The 21567-nt window shown below is 37.9% G+C and overlaps 1 protein-coding gene and 1 long non-coding RNA gene across 2 annotated transcripts in view; one reads left to right on the forward strand and one right to left on the reverse strand.

Moving 5' to 3' along the window:
* CMTM4 (CKLF like MARVEL transmembrane domain containing 4) overlaps positions 1–17824 on the forward strand; it is a 30016-nt gene extending 12192 nt beyond the window's left edge. Inside the window, exons 2-4 of the mRNA XM_026672038.2 lie at positions 6187–6363; positions 13829–13927; positions 15310–17824. Of these exons, the coding sequence (XP_026527823.1) occupies positions 6187–6363; positions 13829–13927; positions 15310–15483 (450 nt within the window). The 3' untranslated portion in view covers positions 15484–17824. The remainder of the gene's footprint in view (positions 1–6186; positions 6364–13828; positions 13928–15309) is intronic.
* LOC148129833 (uncharacterized) overlaps positions 1–21567 on the reverse strand; it is a 304663-nt gene that overhangs the window by 251025 nt on the left and 32071 nt on the right. The gene's annotated exons all lie outside the window — the stretch shown is intronic.

The raw sequence follows: 21567 nt of genomic DNA on the forward strand, positions 1-21567 counted from the left end.
GCTGAGCTTGGTAGAAGGTGTAATTATTTATTGCTTTTAACTTTTGAGATGTGATGCTTCCGTAGATTGGTAGCTATGTAATTAAGAACTTGAATCTTCAAATTATGACACATTGTCCTATAATCCTCTCAGGACATGTTTACAACTAAGCGGAATTAATTACGCTGAGAAACCTCAGAGGGAAAAGTTGCCTTTGATTTCACTGTTTTGCACCAGTGTGACAAGGAGAGCAAGTTAAATTTGTATTCCTCAAAAGTCAGAATTCTTTGCTAAAAAAAATCAATTAGTAAAATGCAGTGAAAATTTTAAAAAGAGTTTAAAGGCAAAACCAGTGATAGATAAAACAATTCATGATTTACATAAGTGATCCACCTGGGTGAAAAATAAGAAGATCATGGCTTTTCTCAAACAGATTCAAGTGGTTTTATTCCATCAAGTCTTGGGACAAAATTGGATGGATTCCAGGATGATTTTGGATAGAAATTTTATTGTATTTAGTTGTAGTTTATTTTGATTGTATTCTTTTTTTCTATTGTTTACCTCCGTGTCTACTGGGAATAGGGTAATGGTAGATAGACATTCTGTAAAATAAATATTTTTTTCACACCTTTTCCTTATTTAAATATGATGTTTCAAACCTAGGAGAGTGCCAAGTCTCTAATTCTTGTATAGCTTTTCAGAAGAGAATAGTATACATTATTGTACTGTACATTATTGAAGAGCACATGTGAGAATTAATGTATGTTTATTATTGTAAGCTGCCCAGAGTTATCTTGTGGTAAGATGGTCAATAAATTTTATTTTATAAATAAATAAATAAAAATAAATAAAATGCATTTCATTTGAACTTCTGTCATACTTAATGAATATACAAGGATAATGTTGAATTTTGGTGTTTTTTTTTGGAAAACAGCTCTTCTAATTTTATGAAATTTCTAGCCTGGCCTATGTTTATACTTTTTTTAAATTTAATCTGTGCTTTTTAAATGAAACATTAATGAAGCATGAAATCTGTCCAATATTTGGGTTGGAAGAACACTATATTCTTAGTGTTGTGGCTAACAGATTTATTTTTTTATATTCCTATTTTTCCAGTATGTCTAGACTGTTCTAAAGCATGGCATCTAAGAGAGATATCAGATTGAAAATTTGAAATTCCTGATATTGTGAATATTTTTATTTGATTTGGTAACATTCTTATTCTAGTGGATTCCTTTTAGGTTATACTGTGCTCCTGATTATGCCTTTACTAAAATTCTTGCATTTTGCTTAATTGAATATAAGATAGACACTTTAATAAATCTTAAGTAACTGCTGTTTGAAATGAAAGCTGTTACTTTCAAATGAGACTTGCTTTTTCTTTATTCCAATTCCATTTGAATATTAAGCTAAAACACAGCTTAAAATTTATTGTTTACTAGAGATTTATCAACTCAAATCAAACCTTTTTAATGGCCTTTAGAAAACACTACAAGAAAAATACATAAACTTATTAACAAAACTATAAAGGAGACATGTAATATAATAAAATTTCATAAAGTATTAATGTAGAAGCAATAATACAGATGACACTGGCAGTTTTAGTGGGTTACACTAGAAGGCCCTTCCAATGCTGTTACTCTGTTCTGTTCCTTCCAACCCTGTTATTCTGCATTTTTATTCTCCTAAGAACACTGTGAAGTAGGTTGGACCTGCTCCCGAGGCACCTAGTGAGTTTCTGTGACAGTTGGTGGATTTGATCATAAGTCTCCTTGGTCATAGTCCAGCACCATAATCATTAAGCACACCAGTGTATCTGTGACGAGTGAGCTTCCCATTTCCCTTCTGAGTGGTTGCAAGGAGGTGCTTGTTGTGTTTGGACTGGGAATACACAACCTAACCACATCCTCCAGATGTTTCTAATAGAACCGTCACCATTTCTTGTCACTGCTGTCAAAGTTGGCGGGAATTGAAGTTCAGAATACTTTAGAGGGTTCCAGTCCGGTTTCAATGTCTCTGAGCACAGCCAGACAAACCCACCAATCCTTGAGCTGGCAGTAAAGTTTTCTACGGTAGCATTACATAACACCACAAGGCTGGTGAATATCCTTAAAGTTTCGGAATTGGGCCTTCTGGAATGCAATTGGTGGAGTCTCCTGGCTTTGTTTGCCAATCGTGGTAGTTGAGAAAATAGCTGTCAGTCCCTTTCTTTGACCTGATCTGGATGGAGTGGGATGAGCAGGTGAATGTTGACATACCTAACCCCTGGAGACAGGTCGGCTGTTGAATGTTATTGGTCCATGGGACGGCAGTATCTACCCAACTAAGCCAAAGACAATGTGGGGAAAGCTTGTTTATCTAACAAGCTTCTAGTTCTAGAAGATCTAGATAAAACACCTGGTGGGTTAGGGAATTGAGGCCTACTTTGTGCTAGCCAAGTTAAATCAGAATAACACATCTAAACCTAAGTACAAGACAGAGATTTGATATTAAGATATATTTAAAAGGTAAAGGTAATGGTTTGCAATGTCTAGTCGTATCCAACTCTACGGGGCAGTGCTCATTTCTGTTTCTTAGCCAAGGGAACCAACATTGTCCAGAGACATTTCTGTGGTCATGTGTCCAGCATGACTGTATACCAAGACATATGGAACGCTGCTATTGCTTTCGTGGTGTGGAGACAATAACTTGGTCCTCAACACCAATAAGACCAGGAGCTCATAGTGGACTATAGAAGGAACAGATCAGACATCCAGCCCTTGCTTATCAATAGAGACCGAGTGGAGCAAGTGGCCAGTTTTAAGTTTCTGGGTGTTACCATAAAAGAAGCCCTGATCTGGGGTGCTCATATTGCAGCACTGGTCAGAAGGGCCCAGCAGAAATTATACTTCTCAGAAAACAACAGCTGAATGAAAAACTGCTGGTGACCTTCTACCGCTGCACCATAGAGAGTATCTTAACTTACTGCACCTCTGTATGATTTGCCAATTGTACAGGGGCAGATAGGAAAGCACTCCAGAGGGTTAATGTCATTGCCTAGAGGATCATTGGTTGCTCTGTCCCCTCTTTGGAAGAGCTTTATAGCTCCCGTTGCCTTAAGAAAGTTCAAAACATTCTCAAAGATCCATCTCATCCTGGGAACCCCCCTTTTTTTTTGAACGATTACCATAAGAGAAACAAGAGAAACAATAGGACAGGGACGGTAGGCACGTTGGTGCGCTTATGCACGCCCCCTACAGACCTCTTAGGAAAGGGGTGAGGTCAATAGTAGACAGTCTAAGGTTAAAGTTTTTGGGGTTTGGGGAAGAAACTACAGAGTCGGGTAGAGTATTCCAGACATTGACCACTCTATTGCTGAAGTCGTATTTCCTGCAATCAAGTTTGGTGCGGTTAACTTTGAGTTTGTATCTATTGTGTGCTCTTGTGTTGTTATGGTTGAAGCTGAAGTATTCATTGAGAGGTAGGACATTGCAATGCAGACGGTACAGGATAATAAAAACAAGGACAAATAGGCTGAGAAACAGCTTCTATCCCAGGGCAGCAGCTCTTTTGAATTCTACTGTACAGTGAGTGCAGTGTTGGTGCTGTGTCTGGGGTTTTCGGTTCAATGTGTGGCGGGTGAAGGATGTGTGTTTGTGTTTATTTTCATGGTCATTTTGCGCACTGAAGATGGTGTTTGATTTCCTTGTACGAGGTGCAATGACAATAAAGTAAACTAAACTAATCACTAAAATCTTCCCACTGAAGTGGTACCTATTATCTACTTGCATTTGTATGCTTTGGCAGCAGCTGGAGCTCTCCAGTGCATGGGCCTCCACTGTCAAGCTTCCAGTTGAAAAGCTCAGCATCTGATCTTCTAGGTTTGGGGAATTCCAAACACCATTTTCTCCATCCCTCCCCATCCCTATGTTAGGATGTACTATCAGCTTTAGCATATTCCAAGATAAAGTAACTCCTGTTAAAAGTTTTTGTCCCAAGATCCTGAATATATACTTAAGTGGGGGAGAGGAAATACACTATTGGGTGGTTTTTCACAATCAGGAGTAATTATGTCGTTGAACCACACACAATAAGTCTTTTTATGGGCCCCTTCAGATAAACAGGAAGACTTAAAAAAAAAAAAAAAAGCTGTCACGATGGAAGGTTTTTTTAAAAAACAATTTTATTGCCCAATTTATCAAACAATAAAATGCAGCCAGTTAAATAGGGAAAATGTAATGGTAGCATTCTTTTTCCCTATGCAAACTTCTGCTGAGGTTACATTTAAACTTCAGTGCATTGTCTTCATTTTTCTCAGTTTTTGACAGTAATGCTTAATTAAGGTGATTTGCCAAGGTGGATCTGGTGCGGCCACAATTCATTTTCTTACTTTCTTGTTTTGGTGCTGTTCGAGGCCAATCCCAAAGCAGCAGCAAAAATATCTGTGTCCTTTACAATAGGACAAAGTATTTGGGAAAAGCTCTGTTTGGCTGCTGTTCTTTGATCCTGCACAGTTGTAAAAGAACTAAAGTGAAGAACTAAAACAATTTGGGGGAAATTTATAAACCAATGCCACGTTTTATTTTGTACCACCAGTTTCATTTACAACATGCTTGGGGATGTTTTAGAAATAAGTCCCTTTCTTTGCATGACACATACGTGCCTTGAGAATTAGCATGAACAGGGGAAAATTGGGTAGAAGTTAGATTGGTATCAATTTTGCTGGCCTTTAGGAAGTCCCTGAAAATATGACTGTATCATTTTTACATTGGAAAATTATCTGAGTCAGAAAAAATCCAGTGGTTCTTGACTGGGAGTTGGTGAATTTATGCCAAGTTTTGCTTCCCACAGCAAAGCAGCATGAAAGTGAACGGCGTATAGAGGTTTGAAAACAAAAATATACAACTTTTTCATGGCTGGGATTTGAGTCAAACTGTGATTTGTCCCTTTCTTGGGGAAATGCAGGCAGAATACAGGAGAGGTGTGAAGGAACCTTTATTCATTACACTGTTACAATAAACCCACCTTTTCAGAGTTTCATTGTATTGTTTTATTTGCCATTTGTGTTCATTTTGGTGTTCATTTTAAGGGGAAGTACGTTTATTAATATTATAGTAAAGGGAGCCATGATTACAAAAGGTTTAGGGATGACTTAGAATGATTTTCCATTATATTTGTAGTATGAAAATCAGATTATACTTTATCTTTGCAACCAAGTAAAGAAAGCTGTCTCATCAGTGGTGGAATTCACATTTTTTTACTACCAGTTCTGTGGGCGTGGCTTGGTGGATGTGGTGTGGCTTGATGGGAGTGGCAGGGGAAGGATACTGCAAAATCCCCATTCCCTCCCCACCCAAGTAACCTGCTTTCCAGCTCCGTTCTCCTGTGCAGGGCAACCAAAGAAGACCCAGCCAATCAGCTGGGACTCAATGGGAGGCAGAGCATAGATGGGGCGGGACCAATCAGAGGTGGTATTTGCCGGTTCTCCAAACTCCTCAAAATTTCTGCTACCGGTTCTCCAGAACTGGTCAGAACCGGCTAAATACCATCTCTGTGTCCCATCCAACTTTTAAAGCAAACAGAATACTGAAGAGCTTCCAAACTTGAGGGAACTCTTCCTCCATAAGTTTTCTATGATAACAATAACAACAATAAGAACAACAATAATAATAGCGGCAGCAATGGGTAAACACAGAGTTACAAGTAGGAGATTATGATGTCTACAGCCTCCTTAAATTTCATAAATCGTTAAAGTATATGGGAACTCCCATAAGAAAACACATTTCACTAATATAATTATTGGTTCAGATTCTTTGCATTGATTTATATTTGGAAACAATTCATAACTCCTCAGAAGTGCCCTTTAATAGATCTCCAATACATACAATCGTTTATCCAGTAAATTATAGATGAATGCGTCTTGGCTTGCCGTATACTGTAGAAGCAAACTAGCTTTTGGGCAATTTGTGTTGAATTCTGTGTATCAGGGGTTTCCAAATTTGGCAATTTTAAGACTTGTGGATTTCAATTCCCAGAATTCCCCAGCCAGCCATGGGGTGGGGAGTTGCAGTCTACAAGTCTTAAAGTTGTCGTGTTTGGTTTTATATCATGAATCTTATTGGGTACTGCACATTGTTAAGTATCTACTTCCCAATGAATGCTTTAGTATTATTGGTGACTATATATTCAGAACGTTACAGTATTGTTTTCCTGTTTTTCATGTCTTAGGTTTTGGCTTTGATTTCCTTCATCTGCATAGAGACCATCATGGAATGTTCTCCTTGTGAAGGACTTTATTTTTTTGAATTTGTCAGCTGTAGCGCATTGGTAGTTACTGGAGTTCTATTGCTTATGTTCAGCCTAAATCTCCACGCAAGAATACCACAGATCAACTGGAACACTACAGTAAGTTCTCATCCAAACCTTTACAAAAATAGCTAAATAAACATGTGAAGTTTAGATGTTAAGCTCTGATTGCTTCAATGCAGGAACTTTAGACCTTAGGAGAGCAATATGCTACGACTCTCTGCACTAAATAGAGAACACGTCCTGCTTGATATTCAGCATGGATCCCCACTGCTGTAAGATGTGTTATGAAACTGTGTGTTAAAGTTGTGTTAAAGCTGAAATTGTATCTGATAGCATTTTCCCTTCTGCAAATGCCAAGGTTTTCTTTATTGCAACTTCTTCGTTGCTTATGATTGGGGAAATAACTTTGTCCCTTCATATTGATACTTGTATTAGAATTCATTACAAACTGTATGAATTAGCTGTGTAAATCAATAACTGTTAATAGATACAAATCTATAATGAAGTGACTTTTTTAAAATTGCACTGTTTTTATCAATGCGGAAATAGTTTTTAACTCATTTTCTGCCTCATCTTCTTAAGTTGTGTCCTTTTAAGTCTTATTCCTGTACTTAAAAAGAAATAGCCTGAAATGTACACTAACTTTCAGGAGATTTAACTCTACTGTATTGTCCAAAAATTCCTTCACTCGTTCTCTCCCAGGCTGACAGGTTGGAATGCACATTTTTATTGACTGGTAAGCCAGTAAATGTTTTTCCCTCCAGTGTAGAATAAATGGCACCCTCAATTTTGCAGGTGTGCCAAGAACTCCTGAGAAATAAAAATTATGTATTGTAATAATTTATGTAGGCACGAAGTGTTCAATGACAGTGATCGCTAATCACAATACTGTAAACTTTTGGAGTTTTTGATAAACATAATATTTCAAGAAAGAAATGTAGAAAACTGTTTTTGACAGCAGACCTATTGTCATATTGTGAATTACATGCTTTTTAAATTTGTTTTTTCTGTTGTTTTTTTTTTAAAGTAGCTTCTAGAAGGTAAGCATGCCAACGGCTCAGTTGTGGTGTGCTGGAAAGAGCTAAGAATTATTGAGGAAATGAGCAGACAAGTCATTTTTCAGACTAACGCTGATAGTTTTGCCTCTGATAATGGGTTAAAAACCAACAGTGGAAATAATGCTGCTAAACAAATATAGCTCCACGGTGCAAATAATATCAGTACAAATAATAAAATGTATGCAAATAATATCAAGGAATGTAATGGCCATCTGAAAGCGCTTTTAGGATGAATTTATATTCACTCCTTAAATCCTTGTTTTAATCTGTTGCAAATACCTCAAATATTTAGTCTAATTGTAATTGGTTTAGAGTTCTCCTCTTCTATGCCTTGTGACGGGTTATAATGGATCTGTTTCAAATTGGAAGTGATGAACGAACAAGCAGAGATTTGGCTAAATGTTAGTGCAGTCTGTCTTAGCAAGGGTAGTCAAAAGGGATGGGAAAATGTCCTGTTTCACCCCCCAAAATAGCTTTCATGATTGTGGCAATTTGATATTTAGTGCAAACTATGTGCTATGAAAATCATAACCTGATGCTTGTTTTGAGGAATCCTAGGTGTTTGTAAGGAATGGGGTTTGCCTAGCAGTTACTAGCACTGATGATGTTACCTAGTTTGGATAACAAAATGTCTGCAAGGAAACAACCCAGCTCAGAGAGCACCAAGGACCCCTCCTTTCAGACCTGAGCTACAAATATTCTTATTGATGTTGGCTTACAGTTTAAATAGGGCTTAGGAAAGACTAAAAGGCCTAAAGAAATGATTGAGGGGAGCATCCACAAGTTTTTGTGATACAGAAAGGGATAAGCAATAACAATAGCACTTAATACCGCTTCACAGTGCTTTACAGCCCTCTCTAAGCAGTTTATAGAGTCAGCCTATTGCCCCCCCCCCAAAAAAAAAAAAATCTGGGTCCTCATTTTACCCATCTTGGAAGTACGGAAGGCTGAGTCCTCCTTGAGCCTGGGGAGATTTGAACTGCCAAACTGCAGTCAGCAGAAGTAGCCTGCAGTACTGCTCTCTAACCACTGCGCCACTGTGGCTCATAGCAAAAGAGAAGTCATGTCACTGCTTATGAATTTAAATTACTGTATATACTACGAGTATAAGCCTAGTTTTTCAGCCCAATTTTTGTGCTGAAAAATCCCCCTCGGCTTATACTCGAGTCAGATTCCCTCTGAAAAAATATGGTGTGGAGTCGTGGCCTCCGGCGGCAGCGACTCCCAACAGCAGCCGGGAAGGGAAAGGCAAAAACGCTTTGCCTTTCCCTTCCCGAGCGGCAGGACTGGGGCCACGCCGGCGGTAGTGACTCCTGACTCAGGGGGCCTCCGAGGGAGGGGAAGAGAGTGACTCCTGCCTCCGCTGTCATCATCATCTTCTTCTTTTGGGTTAGTGAATCAATTAAACCTTTCATGATAGTGAGATCGTTTCCCAAATTAATTATTTTTATTTTTGAAATTTACCAGTAGCTGCTGCATTTCCCACCCTCGGCTTATACTCGAGTCAATAAGTTTTCCCAGTTTTTTTGTGTAAAATTAGGTGCCTCGGCTTATATTCGGGTCGACTTATACTCGAGTATATACGGTAAAAGCACTGTTGCAGTCAATTAATTTTGAGAGGTCTGAGAATGAGAGCAAGGCTAGGCTGGTCTAGTCCGGAAAAATAGATGGTGTGAAAATTGGAATAAAATAAGTAACCTGTTCCTTGCTGTAAGCCAAGAGATGCTTTTTTTTTTTGAAGTAATTTTTTTTGGAAGGGATGTACTCATATTTTAGAGCATTCTAAAATTACCTAATCAACAGTTAACTGAGAACCTTGCTCAGGCTTCTGTATTGTTCACAACTATAATGACGTGGGAAAATACCCGAACAAAGCTGAATATATATATGAATATATATATGTTTTCTTAAGTTTTTGCGGGTACTTACATGTATGGTATTCAGCTTTGTTCGGGTATTTTCCCACATCATTATAGTTGTGCTTTTAAAGCACAACTTTTAAAAGCACAACTATAATGACGTGGGAAAATACCGAACAAAGCTGAATACTATATATATATATATATATATATATATATATATATATATATATATATATATATATATATATATATATATATATCGCGTCTTTTCCCATGTAAGATTGAGAGTATCTTGCGACGTTTCAATATACATACATACACACACACACACACACACCATCCGTCCGTCCGTCATCATCTTCATTTAATGAACCCATAATCCCTTGCAGGGTGGAGTCTGGGCAACTGAATGGAGTTAGCAGAGCATTTTAATGGCCGGATACCCTTCCTGTCGCCAATGCGGAGTTTTGTTCAGCACATATATTCTCAGTGTGCCCAGAGAGAGAAATATCTGCCTTACCTAGGACTGAACTCACAGCCTCCTGATTGTGAGGCAAGAGCTCCACTCTAGACCACCTCTCTCTCTCTCTCTCTCTCTCTCTCTCTCTCTCTCTCTCTCTCTCTCTGTCTCTCTCTGTCTCTCTCTGTCTCTCTCTCTCTCCCTCCCTCCCTCCTCTGCTTTTTGGCTGTTATTTTCCCAGTCATGAGACCGGAAGACACCTGCGATTTAGCTACAGAGTGGTTCTGTCTGCTTTGAGCAATGCTGATGCCTTCCTTGCCTGTTTCAGTTCTTAGAGGTTCATAGATTGGGACAGGCCATCTCAAATGCAAAAGATGTTGGAAGGTAGACGATGTCAATTTTTCACATCTAACCTCTTTATTACAATTGATTTACTGAAACCTTCTTTGTCTTCCTCAGCAGAACCTCAAGTATTTTTTGTGTAGGGGAATATAAAGGATAGTTCCAAGTAGAAACTTTGGCCATTATACTCTGGTTTTGGCTAAATCTGCTTGCTCTTGGCTTGGGTCTAAGAAAAACACAAGACCTATAATTGCCTAGCATACAAAAAAAAAAAAAAAATCAGGCAGTCTGTTGAGTTTTAAAATATTTTGTGAACTGCACAATCAGTCCATTTCTCTCCTCCCAAATTACAAGTTTTGTCATCTGACCTTTTCTCTTGAAAAATTAATTGTAGCAATGTGATTTTCTGTGATTATCTTTTCTGTGATTTTCCTTTGCAGAATTAATATTGAGATAAATTATAGGAACGCCCTTATAAAAAATACCGATCTGTGTGTGTGTGTGAGAGAGAAAGAGAGAGAGAAAGAGAAAGAGAAACCGGGGTAACCAAATACCTTTTCTTTACATCTCCAAATTACAGGGTTCATGAAAGAGAAAATGGCTTGTTTTTCAGATTTCTCCTTTCCTTCATTCTGTGTGTGAAATAAGGACAGGACATTTTCTTTTCGTCACACATTTAGTAAAAGAAGAACCCATTTTGTCTGCAGCTTAAGCTGTTTAAGCATTTTGTGTATTTATGACTTGAAAGACCAGTTAATGTTATGACTTTACAACTTGGCAATGCTTGGTATAAGAGTGCATTAAAGAGATGATAATTGAAACACAAATACATTAGAAATAAAAAAGAAGAAGATTTAAAAGGGAAGGCAAAATGGTGTCCCAGAAATGCTATTAATGCACTTTCAGCAAATGGCGTTACAGGAAAAGAATCTGCATATGGAAGATAAAGAAACTAACATATGTCCCAAACAGACTTCAAATATAGTCCTTGACCAATATAGTCCTTGACTGAAATAGCAAGTGGAAGAATATCCAAATTAGCTCATATAGGGGCTACACTGTGTATTATATGCTGGGGATGTGGGTCTAGGACAGGGGTCTCCAGCCTTGGCAACTTTAAGACTTGTGGACTTCAACTCCCAGAATACTCCAGCCAGAAGTCCACAAGTTTTAAAGTTGCCAAGGCTGGAGACCTGGTTTAGCACAACTCGCCTTGGAACAACTCACTGTAGGATGAGTTATGCTACTATTGAAGAAATGATGAATGATTAAAGAAAGAGTGATAAGGGAGGGGCAAAACCAAATGCGAATGACAAAAATGACAGTAAAATTGTAATTATTTTATAGAATTGAATTGTTGAATTGTCCCATGGCAGGTTGGCCATGGTGAGTTGACTGCAGCGAGTTATCCCATTCTGCTTCTATGCTGGCTAGGAATTGTAAAAGTTTCTATTCCCTTATATCTGGGCAATGCACAGTTGGAGAAAGCTGTGGTCGACTATAATTAAAACAAGTTCCTTGGTTTCAAATAAGCCATGTGATTGCCTTCCAGAAAGTGCTTTTTGGATTTACTATAACAGAGATAACTATGATGCCTTGACTTGGTGTGGATCAGTCTTAAAGCAGCAGATTGTGGCTTGAAGAGCTGAAGGGCTGTCGACGGGTGCAAATAAACTCCAACATCTCTGTGGTGAAACCCCATACTTTTTAAGTCACCCAGCAATTGAAACTGATTAATTTCTTAGTAATATATACCGATGTATTCAGTTTCTTTTCTTTTCCACATTAATCCAGTGAATGCTTTCATGATTACATAGGTGGCTACTGTTTAGCTAGGTGGCTACTAAAATATCTGTAGTTATCCATTGAACAGAGCTTTCCCTATGTGATTGTTCGATATATCCATTTAATATATAAACATCAATTAATGTAAATAGACGGTGAATGTAAATATTTCCCACATCAAAACTTACTGGCTGTAGAAAGCTGATTTGAGCTCATGTTGGCAATCATAAATTGGATTTGCCTGCCTGCCTGCCTGTCTACCTGCATGTCTGTCTGTCTGTCTGTCTGTCTGTCTATCTATCTATCTATCTATCTATCTATCTATCTATCTATCTATCTATCTATCTATCTATCTATCTATCCATCCATCCATCCATCCATCCATCCATCCATCCATCCATCCATCTATCCAGTTCTGGTTGGAAAACTCTGGATTTTATTTCCCCAAAACTCTAAAAATTGAAACTGGAAGAGAAGATGGACTAAAAACAAACTGATCTCAGCATATTTCTGTAATAAATGTACACAATGAATCACAACTATTCCTTTATTGGAACATTAGGTATATTAGCTAAGCATTTGTCTATAACCTGTGAAATCTATGATACAATTAACTGGATTATCTGCATTTCTCTTTTTTTCTGTTTGAGTGTATTGGTAAGCCTATAAAGCATCTAATATGCTTTTAACAATAACTAGCTCTAATTCCTTAGAATTATGATGAATGGGCATAACAGTATGCCAGTTATATACCGTTGGGAATTCAGTGAGCTTAAAATCATTTGAGCTCCATTGCTAAACAGGAAGTCTGTGAAACTGAATTGCAGAAGTTACTGAATGATTTGTTGTTTCAGGAATGAAGAATACTTGAAAAGATTCTCCAGGACATAGAGAAATGTTCCTTTATGCTAAAACTATGCCACACAAACAGAATTAACATTTTACAGAGATCCTGTAACATGTCAAACCCTAAGAGACATGTGGCAGGCATACAGATAGTTCTCTAGATTTGACAGAGCTAGCAATCTATTTATATATCAGTAGCTAAGTTATAAAATGTTCTTGTGGCTAGAAGAATGTTTTGTGGGTTCCAGAAGTATTGAAATAAAGAAAAGAAGAAACTGCCCTTGTTTTATTAAGTAATTTCTTTTTCTTGACTATAATGCAGCAATTATTCACTTGGTTGTATAATGTGTATTTTTCTGTGGAGTTGCAATTTGACATAAAGTAATTAATTGCGCCCCGTAATGGAGTGAGCTCCCGTTACTTGTCCCACCTTCTGCCAACCTAGCCATTCGAAAGCATGTAAAAATGCAAGTAGAAAAATAGGGACCACTTTGGCGGGAAAGTAACAGCATTCCGTGCACCTTTCACGTTTAGTCATGCTGGCCACATCACCATGGAGAAGTGTTCGGACAGCGCTGGCTCTTCGGCTTTGTAACGGAGATAAGCACCGCCGGAAACGACTAGCACGGATGTGCAAGGGGGAACCTTTACCTAATTAATTGCATGCAAACTGTCCTGCTTCATCAATTTAGTTGATATTATGACAGACAGATAATATGACAGACTTCGACTGATAGTTAAGACTGCAGAAAAAAAAACAATTGCAACTAGCCTGCCTTCCATTGAGGACTTATATACTGCAAGGGTGAGAAAGAGGGCTGAGAAAATATCTACAGACCTCTCACATCCTGGACTGCTTCCCTTGAGATTCCGCTATAGGGCATTGAATGCCCAAACAGCTAGAAACAAAGACTTTCCCCTTCATGGCATCAGTCTGCTGAACACCTAGTTCCCAGAGCACAGTCTTATGTCTAAGCATATTTATCCCCTGTAGTAGAGCTGTATGACTATTATCCTTCACATCTGTTCCACTGCCTTCTCCTATAGGTGTCTTATGTTTATATTACTTTGTTGTCGTATGTACACCTAGAGCTTCTGCACTGGAGACAAATTCCTTGTGCTTCCAAACACACTTGGCCAATAAAGAATATTCTGTTCTGTTCTAATATTCTTAAGATATAATAATATGTATAATTTTGCTTTTATAGGATTTGGTCAATACTGGAATCTGCACTTTCTTCTTCTTCATTGCGTCGATAGTACTTGCAGCTTTAAACCATAAAAAAGGTGCAGAAATTGTAGCTGCGGTAAGAAAACATTGATTTTATTTGCATTCTCCTGTCGAAAAGATGAAATATTTGTGTTTTCTGTCAATCCACTGTTAACAGCAAACTGCCACCCAGATTAATTTATGCTGGGTCTCTGGCTTGACCCAGGGGGTTGGACTAGAAGACCTTGAAGGTCCCTTTCACAGCTCTGTTCTGACTGATTGATAGCTGGTTAGAATTTCAATTTAGGCTATTTTAACACCAGCCTCCCTCTTTTCGTATAGCAATCAGCCTAAACAACCAATGTTGTTTGAAGTCAAAACATTGAAGACATTAAGAAGCAAAATTGGTTGTTGTCTTTATGTTGGCTATTACCATCATGGCAATGCCGATATACAGTATTTGACCATTTCAGGTTATTGATATATAAATGTTCCATCTCATTTGGCTTTGTTTTAAACATACAACTTAATAACAAAGCTTTTTAAACTGCCATAAAGTGAAAATCATGACAAGCTTTTTTTCTGAGTAGATCAGGGGTTTGCAGCCGTGTGTGTGTGTGTGTGTGTGTATGTAAGCCTGCACTTTGTCTTTGTGTGATAATGCCAGATACCACACTGTTTAAAGTTAATAATCACTTTCCGTGTGTTTAATAATTGCTTCTTTGTGGCATATATTAAAAAGCATGATTCAGCAACAATCCTTGAAGCGGGTTCAGGAAGGGATTGCAAGCCAACACTTTGCTAAAGCCTCATGTGGGCACTGGAACTGCAGATGGTGTATTGGTGCTTTAGTTAATGAGCAGTTCCGTTTCGCAAAAGGATTTTGCAATGTTATGGTATAAGCTGACCGGCTGCTTTCAGAGTTACCATTCCATAATTTTTGCCTGCAGAATTCCGGGAATTATATCTTAAAAAAATCTAGAGGGCATGAAATTTTAATGGAAAAGAAACAATCCGTGTCATCATATGTTTAAGTTACTTTATGTTATTTTTGTTTTTAATGGAGATGGGCTTTAGCTCAAAAATCACATGGATGGATAAATGGCTATCCTGCAGCATTACTTGAAAATATTTGGCATATATGGATGCTGTATTTTCACATGCCTGATGATTTCATATTAAAGGCACCAACAGGGTTAAAAAAATAATACCGCCCCCCCCCCCAAAAAAAACACATTCAGTTAAGTATTCACTCAACTGAAAGTGTAGGCTTATTATCTCTGGTTTGTGGTTAAAGGAGTTTTATGATAAGGATTATAATTTGTCCTTCAAACAGGACACCAGTATTAAAGACAGTAAAAGGTAGCTGCCTTTTGATCTGAAGACAGCAACAGCGCACACCACAATCCATATTCTGTTGAACGTTATTAACAGTTATTCTGCTATTTCTTCAAACAAATGTTCCCTTTCTCTTTTTAGATATTTGGGTTTTTGGCAACTGCAGCCTATGCTGTGAATTCATTTTTAGCAGTTAAAAGCTGGAGAAACACCAACAGACAGCAAAACACGCGACAGACCAGTGATTATATACGTGCTCGGACAGAATCCAGAGAAGTAGACAACCGTCCAGAAATTCAACGTCTGGATGGGTGAAAACGGGAACTTCCTAAAAAAGATTAAAAAAAAATAAAAAAGCCTGTGGACCTACGTTTTAAAGAAAAGAAGATGATGACGATAATTTTTACAGGCAGTAAAGGAGAACGTGATGGCCAGGAGCGTGTTCAAAGAGAAGGAGGTGGATTAAGAAGCAATTATATGAAGTCTATAATGACAATTGCATATATATTTTTTTTGTCCGTAAATAATGGAGGATGGAGATACAATAAGAGTTGAGAAAGTGATGCACAACATCCAGACAAAAAAAAAAAAAAATGGAATTAATGCTAGCAATAGATTGTATTTTTGAAACATAATTTTGATGTTCGGCATCATGCACTGAGATGAAAGATAGCAAGAATATAAATTGGCTGTTGGATTACGAAACTGCTACCTAACATTTTCTAACAGGTTTGCCAGGTCACCTTTTGCTCTCACACTCCTACAGTTTCTGCAGCCAGCTATATTAGACTTTTAGCTGGAGGATCAGGTAATAGTAACTAGCGATTTTGACTGCAAAGAAAACACCAAGTGCACTCCCTTTGTGGTTACAATTTAGGTATGACCTGATATTGAATTCTGTCACCTGTTACATTCATTCTCTCTCTTTTTACTTTGAAAGAAACGCAAAGTAGATATTGGGGTTGTTCCTCTAAAAATATGTATAGGCCATATTTTTCCCCTCTCCCTTTTATGTTCAGCTACAGGAAAGTCTCACTGTGGTCAGGGTTTAAGAATATTTGTTTTGTGTCCACGGATCGCAATGTTTCTGAACGGGGTAACTGTCCTGAGGACTTAATTGGTTTGGCTGCTCATTTCTATGGTGAAATGTTTTCCTAAATTAAGCTGTTAATTGTAATGGAATGTGGGAAAGACCTTGGGAGACAGAGTGAAGAGATGCTTTCCAGGGAAGGTCAGATAAGAGACAGCAGAGTCAGAAGCTGGATACCAGATGGACAAGAAGGTCAGAAGAGACCCTGTTAGTTTTTGTTAAAAATAAAATTAGAATCTGGTTGTGATTCCTGTCTAATCTACCCGGTAAGGCTGACAGTTGTTTAGTTGAAGGGCCTTAAACAGTAACTTTCTGGATGTCAGATCAGGCATGTTTGAAGTATGTCTACAGATTAAGACTTATTTGGCCAGTGAACATAGCCAGTTATGTGGTTTGTTTAGATTATATACCATTCATACAATGCAGTAACTCCAATTTTCCTTCCACCTTTCTTGAAAAAGGGGAATAATGCATTCTGAGAGTCAGGAATGTAGAGCCAGCAATTAGATTGGTGTCCCTTCAGTCCGTTGTGTAATGGCGATCACCAGATTAACGCAGTGCCCTATGTAAAATCAATAGACTTTGATACCCGTTTGTCTGAAATGTTTCTTTAAGGATGACGTAGGTCAGCCTTCTCCAATCTGATGCTTCCCAGATGATTTGAATTTATGATGAGCTGTACAGGTAATCCTCGACTTACGACATTTCTGTTGCTAAGCCAGGCAGATTTATGTGAGTTTTGCTCCCTTTTATGACCTGTCTTGCTTGTCAGCGTTCCAGCAAACCTCCATTCCAACCAATAACTCCGAGACAGATTATCTCTCAAAGGTTCCTTTATTTGGATAGTAACTGGCACATCTGTGGAATCCCAAAACTGAAAGTTTTGGGCTTCCTTGCAAAAGTCAAAACTACAAATCCACCCTCCCCCCACCTTAGCCATCATCACATCACATGGTCCAATCACCATCCGTCCTAAAGTAAGATTCCCATTTCATTATGCGCAACACTCCGTGACCTTGAACCAGCAAAATAATTTTATCTAACTAGATATACTCAAGTGAATTCCCCCCTCTCACTTTCTCAGATTCAGTTGTGGCAGCATCGAATCTCAATATGGCTTCCAAAGCTGACATTGCCACAGTGGTTAAGCCAATCACTACAGTTGTTAATGGTTGTTAAGTGAATCTGACCACTCCATTGGCTTTGCTTGTCAGAAAGTCATATGATAACATGATCCCCAGTCTCTGCAACACTCTTAAATACTTGCCAATTGTTAAGTGTCCGAATTTCGATCCTATGACCATGGGGATGCTGTAATGGCCATAAGTGGGAAAAACGATCATAAGTCACTTTTTTTCACTGTCATAACTTCAAACTGTCATGAAGTCGAGGACTACCTGTATATATTCAGCTGGATGTAAATTTCTAATTTGTGCTTAAAAGTGATTGAGGCCAAATTAATTAAATTAAAAACATGCAAGTACGGTTTGATTTGAAACTGGAGTTTTGTAAAAAAAACAAACAAAAAAAAAGTAGTTCATATTGTTTGTTCTTATGAAATGAAAACATACTGAAACTGTTTGACTGGCCAACATTAGAATGCTTTGGCTATAAACTAGCTTCCTGCAACATTTGTGCCTATAATGAGGCTTTGTTTTTAAGCGAATCTTTGGGAAAGACATCATATGAGATAAAAAGGGGCAGGATTTTAAGAGTCACGTGCATAGTCCCAAATGCTTTTAAAAAAATCTTTGGTACTGATTCAAGCAGCATTCAAAACTACTTTTGCAACAGAAATGCTAAAAGCAGCTTGAATTATGACCTGTTGGTGGAGCAATTGCTATTCCAAAAAGTCAGCAAAACATGTGATGCCTTACAGCAATTTCTTAAATCAAAGAAAATCAAGGCGGAGCAATTTTAAATTTCTTTCCCATTGTTTCTTATTTTCCTACGCTAAACTCTACTAACAGCTACCCCATACTTTCCCAACATAATCTCTGTGCTCTTCTACTCTTTGTGATGTTCCATAGATAGTGATGTTTAGTCTCTGGGTGACAAATGATGAACCTAGTTTTCATCAGCTGTCACAATGCTGTGAAGAAGTCCCTTCTCTTGGTGCAACAACCAACTTTCAAGTTTTGAAGATTCCATTTCTGCCATCGTTCTGCAAGGAACCCATCATCCTCAAACCTCCTGATGCAGGAGAACATCCCTAAGGTGTCCTGGTATCCATGATCCTGTGGAGCACCAAGGTTGACAGCCACTTCACTTTGATCCGCTGATTGTTCTTAATCGGTTCATAAACCTTTCTAACTCTTACTCTTGCTGTCACGAATTGGGCACTTCAGTCTTGCTCAGACAGATCAACTCTTCCCAATTCATCATTTTTGCGTTTACAACTTCACAGTTTTTTGTTGGCTTGCTTGCCAGTGAATTTTAGTTGTGAGACTTCGTTGGCAATCAAACATTCAATCAGTACCTTGGCTAAAGAGCACTGATGAATTCCCATTGCCATTTTCCATTTCACAAACAATAGCAAGACAGTTTTTTTCCTCTCTCCGTAATTTTCTACCAATTGAAGTGGAAAAAACAGATGGTAAACAATATGTTTCTAATATGTAGGCAGTAACGTATACTGCTGAAGGCATTACTTTTCATTCAAGACTTGTAATTTAAGTAAGAACCCACCCTCCGTAACATGCATTGCAGCTGTGTTTGGGAATATGATTGTTGTGTGTTACAAGAGTGACACTTAGCTAAAAGAATAGACATTTTAACACAGAGGTACATTAAATTGCCTTGGGAAACTTAAATAATCAAATTTGTGCTTGATATTGACAGAAACAATAAGCATTGGAAGTCTGGGTATGTGTATATAAAAACCTATTATAGCTGTCTTAGTCCATGAGGACAAAAGTCCATAATCCACAAATAATGAAGAGCACCGTTTAAAACAGTGGCAGCTTGAAGATGGTGGACTTTTAACTCCTAAAATTCTGGGAGTTGAAGTCCACCCATTTTCAAGCTCCCAAGGTTGAGAAACACTGACCTAAAAAAAAACCCCAGTCATCTGGAAATCTTTTGTCCAGCAATATTACAAAAGCAAATACAAGGAAGAAGCAATGTTTGTATATTCTAGTGTAGTAAGGATTATTTTATATTATTTCCATGTGATCAACTATTCAACTCAATGGTCGGTATTAGCCCTGCATTAGGAATGTACCTGGTCAGAGCTTTGCTGATGTCAAGAAAACCAACATAAGCCTTGTTGGTTTTCTAAAGTTCCTAATGACTAAAATACATTTATCTATCACATTTTGGATGAGTGTTGGAAATTATTTACCTAGCCTAAGTCTGGTAATATCAAGTAATGTTTATAACAACATGATTAAAGTAATGTTCTAGAACAGGGGTCTCCAATCTTGGCAACTTTAAGCCTGGCGGACTTCAACTCCCAGAATTCCCCAGCCAGCTGGCTGGGGAATTCTGGGAGTTGAAGTCCGCCAGGCTTAAAGTTGCCAAGATTGGAGACCCCTGTTCTAGAAGGACAGCTGAATACTTTTTAGCAATGACTTCCATTTTAAGAATATGCAGCTTTTAGCTAGGAAAACGTGGTTTGCATAGTACTCTTTTTATGAGACAGTTTTATTTTTACGCGATAAGAACATTGCATTTTCGGTGTCAGTTATCTTTGCTTTTCATGGAAAAAGGTGCTCAGTGTATTGGAACGGCTATGGTCAGGTTTTATTTTGTAGTTAATTGTGAAGATGTAAGAACCCAATACAACATCCAGATTGTTACAGTTGTGGCTTGTGGTATTTAGCTAAGCCTTGTCTTTACAGCCATGCTAATATCCATAGATGAAAACTAAGAAGCTGGAGTGAAACCTATTCCTTCCTCTTAACAGCTGTGATTGATTTTAGAAAATCGATCCTTTTTCTGGAATAATTTAATTCAGATGGCTTTCTGAGCCCCAGAAATAAATAGGAAGAAAAGGAATGTGTTTTTTTTAATAAAAAAACCCCACTATTTGTAATATTCCTAGTAAACTAATGTTTACAGAATCTCTATGTTTGGTTTCTCTTGACCAGACAACTATTTCTCTTCTTAATCTTCCAGGTCCTATGCGCAAGATAGGAGTGGGCAGTTTTGCCAGCAAATCATTCATTTTTCTTAAGCTCCTGTCCCTTCTAAAAGTTTTCTTTCCAAATTGAGGACCATTTGCATGTGTTGAGAACAGTTGCACAATATTCAGCCAGCATGATCAAGGACCGCAAGGTAGAGAAAGTTGGTGTTGCTAACTTGAATGAATTTGGTGGTGTTTAAATTTGGGATAAAATCAGAAAAAAGCTTCTAAGAGGGCAAAATGGCTGTGGAGATTCTCAATCATCCAGGTCAAGGTTATTCCAAAGGTGCTTTTCAAAAGACAACTGGACTTTCTTGGGTTTTTTTTTTTCCTCTTGAAAACATTTCGCTTTTCGTCCAAGAAGCTTCCTCAGTTCTGTCAGTTCAATCCTTTCTATCAGTTCAATCAATTCAGTTCAATTCTTCTGTTCCCTACCATTCAGTCAGAACTGCAGAAACTTTTTGGAAGAGAAGTGAAATGTTTTCAAGGAAAAAAAACAAGGAAGTCCAGTTGCCTACTGAAAATCATCTTTGGGATATCTAAGAGGGCATAGTGAGTCCTAGCTTATTTCTAGCTACCAAGAAGTCTTCTGTAGTGGCATGCAAGAACCCTAAGTAAAAGTACTGCAAACAGCCTGTTGAGAGGTAGAATAACTCAGACTACATCTTTAACACTTTTATTATCTATGATCTCTGTTCAGTGTTCATATTTGGGACTGGACAATATATATTAAATATATATATATTAAGAAAACACACACACACATATATGCTCCTGGACCTCTATGCTTTGTTGTTAGAGCACCTTGAGATGAAAAAGTGTAACTCGTGTTAGGAAGTGAGCATCTTGATTCAGACACCTGTTTTAGTGACTCTGCTAAATCCCCCACACTTACACAACCTAGAATAAAAGATGCACTTAAATTGTCTTATGTGGATACTTCTTTTCTGCATTATTGTGGATGGAACCTATTTGTATATATTGAATTTTATGAATTGAGATATAATACGATGATGAGACGGTAAACTGTATATTTATTGTTCAATGTATTGTCCCAGTTTGGCTAGGGTGCCTTTTGTACGAATATCCGTTGTGTGTGAATGGCATGAACCCTTCTCAGAAATCCTTCCTACAAATGCTATTTTTATAATCACAAATTGCTAAACAACACTTTTATTTTTTA

Source organism: Notechis scutatus, chromosome 9, assembly GCF_049901735.1.
Source record: "Notechis scutatus isolate UNSWTSFEM ecotype Mainland chromosome 9, rNotScu1.2, whole genome shotgun sequence".
NCBI lineage: Eukaryota > Metazoa > Chordata > Lepidosauria > Squamata > Elapidae > Notechis > Notechis scutatus.